The 9,923-nt window shown below is 44.8% G+C and overlaps 1 protein-coding gene across 1 annotated transcript in view; it reads right to left on the minus strand.

Annotated features, from left to right (window-relative positions):
• CTNNAL1 (catenin alpha like 1) overlaps positions 1-4,991 on the minus strand; it is a 59,511-nt gene extending 54,520 nt beyond the window's left edge. Inside the window, exon 1 of the mRNA XM_027740755.2 lies at positions 4,777-4,991. Coding sequence (XP_027596556.1) covers positions 4,777-4,902 — 126 coding nt within the window. The 5' untranslated portion in view covers positions 4,903-4,991. The remainder of the gene's footprint in view (positions 1-4,776) is intronic.
• Positions 4,992-9,923: the final 4,932 nt, after the last annotated feature.

Here is a 9,923-nt window from a genome sequence, read left to right on the forward strand (position 1 = left end):
ACAACGAATTATATCAACTTCCTCATGCAATCTCCTGCCTAAAACTAGATCGACAGTTGAGGTATGAAGGTTGCCCAACGCTTGTACATGGAAAATCAGTACAAAAAGTTAGGAAGAAGTAGCAGAGACCTGCATAATTATGACATATTGACAAAGACTCAACATAGTGTTTGTTAAAGGAATTGCTGCCTCACAAAACAACCAGATTTCTCTGTAGACATCACAGATCACATGGATAAGAAGGCACTCTGCTGAAAGAAAACTAGGAAATAAAGTGCATACTATTTCAAAGGACACTAAGCAAGTCTATGGAAGAAATAGAAGCCCTTTTGTATGAGTATTTTACTTATTAAGAGACAGTATGATGAGAAGATGAAGGATAAGAGAAAATAAATGACTGCACACTTTAACAGAGGGAGATGACCAATGGACTTACATAGAAACGTGCACTGCAACATGGATTATTACATATAATCATAAAGAGGGAGGAGAGATAAGCAAACTTCCTGTCAGATCATCTTTCCAGCTTGTCCCTCTGTCTAGCGGCCCTGTTCTCTACAGTATCAGACACTCTCCAACTCACTGTGGAGGAGTTCACATAACTGTTGAACATGCTGGCCCATCACCCCAACATTCAGACCATTAAAAAAGATGTTAAACAGTACTGTCCCCCATATCAGTCCCTGATAATTGATCAGAAAAAAACAGAGAAAAGGTCACAGATTATATACAGACCTCTAGCTTGATGTACAATGGCTATTCTACAGTCATATCTTCAGTCTGAAAACTGCGTCAGTGAGCTTTTTACAACAGTAGAAAAACATCAGCTGTTGGTTCTTCTTTGGGCTCTAATAATTAACTCCAGAAACTTATTGAAAAACAGAATACTGACAGAATATTATGTAATGGTATATAACATTTACTGAAATAGGAATTATTTTAGCTAGCTTCAGAGAAAGCAAGGAAACAACACCAAAGAACAGGTTTGTTTTATCCAACTCAAGGCATGTACCACTGTTAACTTATGTAGAATCTATGACTGAAAACAACAAAATTCAGAAGCTTTGGTATCATGGGCTTTTTGCAGTTAAAATAAAGAAAAGCTTAAAAACTTTTATTTTTGACTATATAGATCAAGTCAATTCCAAAACCTCTGACAGTATATCCTATACCAAGAAAATTGGAAAAACATGTTCAGTAATATACAGGCACACAATCATTCTCCAAAGTGCCTATGACAAAAAGGGATTTCTGAAGGTTGAGCAACTAGTTGTAATCACAGAGGTCTGCCCTCTGGATGCTGGAGGATAGTTCACCTTCAACTGTGAAAACTGTCCTCCTTTGGGAATACAGAAGCATAGAATGATTCGGGACAGAAGCAATCTTAAAAATCATCTAGTTCCACTCAGACCCTGCCAAGGGCAGGGACACTTTCCACTAGACCAGGGTGCTCAGAGCCCCACCCAATCTGGCCTTGGACACTTCCAGGGATGGGGCATCCACAGCTTCTCTGGGCAACCTGTTTCACTGTCCCACCACCCTCATAGAGAAGAATTTCTTCCCAATATCTAATCTAAACATATCTTCTTTCAGCTTAAAGCCATTCCCCTATGTCCTATCACTTCATGCCTTTGTAATAAGTCTCTCTCTAGCTTTCTTGTAGGTCCCTTTTAGGTACTGAAAGGCTGCTACAAGTCTGTCCAGAGCCTTCTCTTCTCCAGACAGACAAGAGCTCAAAGCTTCCCTCCTTTCCCCAAGCACCTCATTGTAAAGGTTGACAAGATCCTATTCTGCAGTTTCTCAGAAGGCTTCCTTAGAACAGATCTAGACAGACAAATTCCTATACCTGTGAAAATACCCAACTGCTGCTAGACCAGCACCCAGGTACTTAATGGCAGCTGCGGAAGTCACTGGTGGAACCACATCCTGGAAAGTGCTTTTCCCCCACCTTTGCCTTTCCTCAACTGCTTAAATGACTTGTTATTAAATGAGTCAGCACTGACCACTTCAAACACCCTTCCTGACTCGTGTTGCCAAAAACTTTCCATTAAAAAAAATAAAATCCAAAATAATTAGACTGGAAATGGGTAGCAGCAGTGAAGGAAATGTCTAGATTTTTGAAGAATGCCATACTATTTATGCATGGAACACTGAACTAAAGACACCTATCCGGAAGAAGAAAATTCTACTTATTTTAAAGAAAATAGTGGTGTTTGACCCCAGAAGCCCCATTTTCTGAACTGCATGCCACATGCTTTGCAAAATAGTGTACAATGATTCTTTTCACAGTACAGCCATGTATACAGTGAAGAAGTATTAGCACATATGCTTAATACTGCAGCTTAAATCTATCATCTTCTTTTGTCATTTGTGGCACTTCTAGAAATAGGCTGCATCAGGGTCTGAATAGACTCCAAGGGTAATTTCTCCCAGTGAAAAAATAGGAATCTTATACCACTGCTGGTAGCAAATATACTCTGTTACAACATAGTCTATAAGAAGAAAAAAAAAAAAAATCAAACAAAACAACCCTCACGTTTGCTGACTAAGAACAAGCAGTCAAACACATGTTTGCAACATTAAAATCAGGACGATGTACCGTACAGCACATGAATTTAATAACAATCAATGCAGCCTTTTTTTCCTTAAAGAAAAGATTTAGCTCCTCATGAAAGATTGAAAGTGAGTTTGTCAGACAGAGCACCTTTTGTTTCCTCTTTGCTTAAAGTAGTGAAAAGCAGTAGCAGGGTTCTGACTGTTTTTTTTCAGTAGTATACAAGTATCACACTTCTCAGCTTTTAACAAAATGGTAAACTGTAAAGTTGACTTCACAGCAAGAAAAAAGCCCTTTGCAAGTGTATTTCCACAAGCAAAAAAACAAAGTCCTGAAGGTTACTGCCATACACAGCTTATGCAGAATCTAAAAACAAATTCTGAGACCAAGTACTGTATAAACACCATTCTGCATAAATTCCCAAACAAAGCCAGCCAGTGAGATCTCTACTGAACAACCTAAATGAAACAGTACAGACAGAACTGATTAGCCACTACAGTAAGTGGGGCATTTTAGGAGTCAAGTGTAGAGAGCTACTGCTGACACCATCAGCAACTTCAGCCTGGATCTGAACAGAGCTCAGTGCTCACGCTTCAAGGGAACAAGCTTGTCTGGAATCCTTTAGCAGCAAAAGAGTAAGCTTTGAGTGTTCACAAATGCTCAGACACCTTACCCTGCATATAGAGGAAGTGAAAGCTGCTTATTCCTTCTGGAAGATGCTGTCACAGGTTTTGTGGTCAATGAAAAATTACACATGACATATTACATGTCCAACAAACCCACAGAGAAGTAAAAACATTGTTATTAAAGAGTATTCCAGAGAAATAAGAACGTGCACATCCTCATTTAAATCTGTTAAAAGTAAGAATTTAACATTTGCAACTACATTCAGCTTTTGCAATTGCATGTGTTTCTGATTGCTCTTAAGCTTCCTAAAAGAGGTCTCCATATTTTACCTCAGTTGTTTCAGGACTAGGAAATTTATTTAACTTTACTTTGCCTTGGAACAAGTGGTTCGGGCTTTGCAGAACTGACTGATTTCTCCAAACAGAAAAATAAATACACGTTACCATGATAAGTACAGAAACACAATCACCAATCACAAACCCTTCCAGCAGCCCAGCTGTACAAATGCAAAACAAGGCTTATCACATTTGTTTCCAGATCGGTTATGATGGTATAAACACAACTCGACCTCACCAGGACTAGTTATTTTTGTATATCTGTTACATACTGCCTAAAGATTTTGTACAGATAGGTTTTTACTAGCTAACTTTAATGATCAGTGCCCAAAGCACAAAAACTCCATACAGTAAACACTGTGCTGCTTTCATAGATTATTTTTCAAGGAAGAAAATTTTATGGGGTATGTCAAACGCCAATTTTGTAACTAAATATTGCCAAACACCGACTTTGTAACTAAAAAACCCAACAAAAACCCTACCAACGCCGAAGTGGCAGGCACACAATTACTTAGCAGATCGATTTTTATTTTATTTTAAGGTCATTTAGCACTGTGAGGGAGACGTTAAAAGGTCACCCAGACACAGTCTGCGTATTACTGAACTTCATAAAATCGGACACTACCCTGCGACGCGGTTAGAGCTCCAATCCATGCAACGCTCAAGCCAGACCGCGAAAACACAAAGCTCCGCCAAAGCCCCTGGAAGACGAGCGCTCTCGCCAGCGCCAAGCTCCGAGGAAAGGAGCGCGCTCCCACGCGGACAGCCGCCAGGAGGGAGGCTCGGGAAGCCGGGAGCACCCGAGCGGCGGGGCAGTCCCTCCGCCCGCCACCCATCGCGGCATCCCGGGGCTCGCCCCGCCGGCGGCACCGCAGCGCCCGGCGTTACGCAACGCTCCCCGCGACCTTGCGGGGAACTTCGGAGTCTGTCTGGGGACGGACGAGCGAGCGGCATCACCCTCACGGCCCCCGCTCGGCCAGCCGCCGCCGGCCGGCGGGACCCCGGGACGGGAAGAAGGGAGGGGGGGAGGAAGGGGGAGCGGCTCGGGGCAGCCACCCCCGCCCGCGCGGCCGGACAGAGGGAGCTCCGGAGCGCCGCAACTCGAGCGCGCAAACTTCGGCGGCGGCGGCCGAGCCCCGTCCCGAGCGGGCGGCGGGAGGCGGTCAGAGCCTCCCGGCGGGAGCCAGCGCTGCCGCCCGCCTCTCGAGGGCTGCGGGGCGGGGGATGGGGGGTGCAGGTGTCTCGCGGCAGCATTCCTACCTGCGACACCAGCGGCACCAGCGTCTGCTCCACGGAGCGCGTGCGGATCTCCAGCCCCGCGTCCGCGCCCAGTCCCGACGAGGACGACGAGGAGACGCCGCTGCTGCTGCACGGGGACGTGGCCATAGCGGGGGAGCCGGGCCGGGACCCCCCGCCGCCGCCACGCACGCTCCCGCACGGCCGACCCTTCTCCCGGCGCTCCGCTCCGCTTCCCTCCGCGCCGCTCCGCCCCCGCGGCCGCCACCGCCCCCTCTCCCGTTCCCTGCCCGAACGCCGGGGCGCCGGGCGAAGCCGCGCGCGCGCGCTCAACCAACCAGCCCCCCCTTCCCCGCCCTTGGCGGCCCCTTCCCCGCCCCCCGGGACGGGATGGATTTAAAGAGGCAGCTCGCGCTTCTGCGCTTCCCCCCCTCCGCGGAGCCGGATCCCGGTGTTTGCCGCCTACTCTCGTGCCCCTCCTTTCCCGCGCCCGTAGCCCCCCGCCCCACCCCGCAGCCGGCGGAGGAGGGGAAGCTGGGAGTCGTCCCGCCACCACGGCTGCCAGCGGGGGTTTCCCCGCCGATCTCGCCCGAGGCAGGCTGGCGGGTGCAGGCAGAGGATCTGTGCCCGAGTGGGGAAAGCGGACCAGGCAGTGGCTGAGGGGCTCTGATGGCCCCAAGGAGGCAGGAGTCCGATCCGGTCACCGGGGCAGCAGCGGGGCTGCAGCGGCTCCGGCTGGCGCGAACCCCGGGAAGGGTGGTCCCGGTCGGGAAGTGAGGGGCGCCGGTGTGGGGGCCAGGGAGAGGCAGCCGGGGAGCCGCTCTCTTTCTGAGGAGGGCTGCAGTCACGGTTCGCGTACTTTATAGCATGGGGGAAGGGGCCCTGATGGGTGTCTCGAACTAAACGCCATCAGCTTTTCTTAGCAGCCTTTAGGGCGAGGGGGCAAAAGGCTTCTCCTGGCTTTGAGTGATTTGTATTCCATACCTGGCACACGGACTGCTCTCAGAGAATAGCTGTCGTGGGCATCCGGCTTTGCCCAGCCCTGGTGCTAAAGCAGAGCACCTATGATCGATCTAGCAAGAAGGCGGCAAAAGTAATTCAAAGGAATAAAAATGGTTTGGTTTGTGTTGCGAGTTGGGGGATTTTTGTTGTTGTTCTGGTTTGGCATGGGCTAAACTCACTTTACGTTACTTAGTACCCTGTATTTGAAAAGTAGCAGGACCTGGATGCTTTCAGGTCTAATTTGGCTGTATGTATTTGGTATGGCTGGCTCTTCTACAGGCTTGTCTGCACAAAATTGTGGAAAGGGAATGGAGCTCTTCTGGCTGTGATCCAAACCACCGAGGTGTGAAGCAGATCCAGCCCAACACTCGGGTCACTCGATGCAGTGCTGTGTATGAGAGAGCAAGCCCTGTGTAGGGTCTGGGACAGTAAATCACTTTAACTTAGCTACTTAGTTTCCTGGTCAGAACTGAGAACTTGTATTTGACTGCTCAAGCTCTCGCACAATACAACTCTGTAGCGGTGTCTTTGGCTTTTTTATGTCTTCGATCAAGGACTTTGTATCATTTTGTGTCTTCAGAAAGATTTCTGACCCATTTTGCACAAAGCATCTTTTCCACAATTTTGAAACACAGACATAAGATAAAGGACAATATTTGTTGTCGTTTGGAGTCCTATGGAGTTATCCATATTTATTAAAAAAGAAAATTGCCTGAGCTGCAAGTATAACCCTAGATAACAATATGACCCTATTCCTAGCTCTTCAGGAAATTGATTTCCAACATGGTCTCATATTTTCTAAAATGACATCTTATATAACATCAAGTGTTACAGGAGAGAACTGAAGGCTTAAACCTACCATGGCACAAAAACATCTGAATGATGATGTAGACTTGAAATTAATGCTAGCCTTGCTTGACCAAAGGGGTTTAAAGCACAGTTGAGATTTCTTTTTTTTTTTTTCTCCTAAACTTTTCATTTTCATGCAACATCTTTCATTCTTTTTCAGGTAATTTGTTTTTCCTCTCAATACCCAGATTCTAAGCCTTGCCAACAATTGTTGTTTTCTTTTACCTTTTAGTAGAGTACTGAGGGCAGGTGTGGTTGCAGCCTCCGCAGGACTGTGAACTGGTACTGGAGACTTCTGGATCATATGAGGTGAAGCATCCACCAGACAAAGTGTCAGTAATACCAGACAGAAGTGCATTCCTTTGCCCTCTTCCCCCTGTTTTTCCCACTCATTGACTATTTTATGAATATTGCTGTAATACAGATTAACTATGTCATCAACATCTACAGATACAAATCTACAATTCACATCAGAAATTAACTAGAAGCACATGCACACTTGGATGCACACGTGGTTTATAATTTGACAGTTTGTGTCACTTAATTTCAAAGACAGCTGCCTATCATCTTCAACACAATAACAGATCAGACGTCCCAGGGATGATGTTTTCTGATTGAAAACCGAGTTAGTAGCAGAGGTTAATGATTAATTTTAAAGATTGTAGCTTCTCTTTGAAAAAGAAGACAAGTTTACTATAAAAGATACTGGCAAAAATAGTTTAAAAATAATTTCCTACACTTATTGGACAAACAGTAGGAACTTTGCAATACCTTTCTGCAGACAGAAGTCTTGGTCCCAATCTACCACGCTCTTTTGCTGCTTCCATTTTGTTTTCATGAGAGAAGCAGCATTAGTGGGTGGTACTAGAGACAACACTGTCTAGTTCTCCCACTTCTCTTCCTAACATGCTTCCAGTTTAAACATGGAAACCACATGCTCTGCTTCTGAAATCCTGTGCTAGGCAAACAGAATGCATGTTGTGATGTTTTTAATATAACACGATTGAAAAGCTCTAGCATACTGCAGACTAATGTCTTTGAAGACACCTTGAGGAGATCTTCAAACATCATAGCCTGGAGCTTAATTGTGCTTTTTAATTATGTTAAGACAATTTGAATGAGGCAGAGTGATAGATTGCAACCACACCTTTGGCATGCCAACACATACCTCTGAGGGAGCACACTGCAATGCACAGCACTAGACTATTTTGCATACAATCATCTTCAGCCCATGTGATGGATTCAGGAAAGCAATAGCCCATCACCCCAGAAAGAACATCCCTCATGCCTGTACGATGTGAGGACCACCCACTGGCCATGGCAGTCTCGAGGTACCACTTGAGTTAGCATTGTTTAACTCTGCTTCGAATCTGAAAAGCATTTGAAGTATTAAGATAGAGGACAAGAGTAATGCCTAATGGACTATATTTCTAACTTCATGATTTGCCAGCGCTCAAGGAGAAGGAAGGGATTCGTATCCTCATAGCATTATCAAGGTGTTATATTGTCCCTCCTTGTATTTCCAAACTTCACTCAAGGGGGTGACACCTGTTGCTCTGCCTACGATCCCCCACAAGCTTGGGTTCTGTGACTGGTGGCAGGTTCTCACACACAAAGTAAACCATTTTCCCCTCATCTAGCTCTTCATCTTTATTGTTCCTATCTGAAGCACCTTTTATAGGAGATAACATTACTACCCAGAACGGTGCTCTGCCAAAGTTCTCAGACTAAAGTGATGACCCCCACACCCTGACAATGACAGTGCTCCTGAGAAGGATGGTTGTTTTGAACCTTTATGTGTAGCTAGGCCTCTGACCATGGATGCTCGCCTCTTAGCTTTGATGGGAATTATATGAAATGTACTAATGGGTGTACTGAGCGAATCTTATACTACCTGTGCCATGGCTTGTTTGAAAAGGCTGTCAGCCTCAGTTTGATGGAGTAGCTGGCACCTGCTCTTACCTTCTAGCTAAGACGTGTGTGCTACCTGATCTGTTTAAAGCAAAACAAGATGGGTCATGCTTTAACAGTTTATATTATGCTTTTGCTAATCCGGTCATTTTGACCAGAATAAGGTCAGTGGTGAGAACAGAAACCTTTTTCACATGAAGAAACCTTCCTTAGGAAACAGGTTTTATAGTTGTTCTGTATGTGCTGTTGAGGCCTATACAGGAAAGCAGATGCCATTTAGCCAGTCAAGACAGGATTGAACTTGTGAACTTTGAAGAGGAGCCTAACAGTTTCTGTCCACAAGGAGCAGTTGGTCTAGGAAGCGCAAACTGCAGGGAGAACAAGGAAATACTGATAAAGGCCAGCTGATGGGATCAGAGGGCTTTTCAGTAAATGTTGATAATGAGCACTTTTCCACACATGTTAATAATGAATGAGATAAGACATAGGAATTAGCTACATTAATAAAACTTTGAGGTTGAATTCCAAGGAGTAATTGCTCTTTATCCTCCCATAGAGAGCATCCCAGATATCCAAGGGTGAGAGGAAGCGGTGCCTCCATTGCTTCCTTATCTCCAAGCTGCAGTCTGGAAAGCAGAGCTGAGTGAGCTAAGTGTCAGATTGCTTTCTTTCTCTTTCCTCCAGGTAAGATTAAAGTTATAGCAGTGTGGGAGGGGAAAGTGCATCAATCATCTTTCCAGATGAAATTTACAAATCCACTTTAAGCTTTTCCCTTGATTACTTCTAGTTTCCTCTAAAACTTGACAAAGTCATACTTCTTTTTGTTTCAGTGGGGATGTTTTGCAGGCAACTTGTGAAATTAGTAATTTTAAAGACGGCTAAAAATTTTAGGCTTTTGGCAAAAGTCAAAAGATGGTAGGCAAGCGTTGCGTGAAATGTCTAATCCTGATTATTAGTAGTTATTAACTCCAAAATACATTACACTTCTTTATAAAGCCAATCAATCTTTTATGTTTACTTCATGCCATATAGTAAAATACTTTACAAAGACTACATTACTTTTTTTTACATGGAGAGCATTTTATGTGACTGTACACTGACTATATTTTTTTGCCATTTTTATGAATTTACTAGTTTCACAGTGGGATTACAGTAATTATTACAGAAACTATGAAGAAGAGGGGATATAAAAGTAATGTATAGACATATCTGAAGGACTACAAGTCCTACTAGTGTCTGTTTTTATTCTGACTGTTTATCCAGAATGCCTGTGTGCCCATGCAGCCAGAGAGTGATTCAAGCAATGGCTCCCTTTTTGTTTATGAAGTGGTAGCTGTTAAAATCTTCAGCAAGTAACAGCTGTTTGGCCATGCTACCAAATGTGGTACACCTCTAAACCACTTCTATTC

This window comes from Pipra filicauda, unplaced genomic scaffold (genome assembly GCF_003945595.2).
Source record: "Pipra filicauda isolate LSUMZ 115617 unplaced genomic scaffold, ASM394559v2 scaffold56_size3634133_pilon, whole genome shotgun sequence".
NCBI lineage: Eukaryota > Metazoa > Chordata > Aves > Passeriformes > Pipridae > Pipra > Pipra filicauda.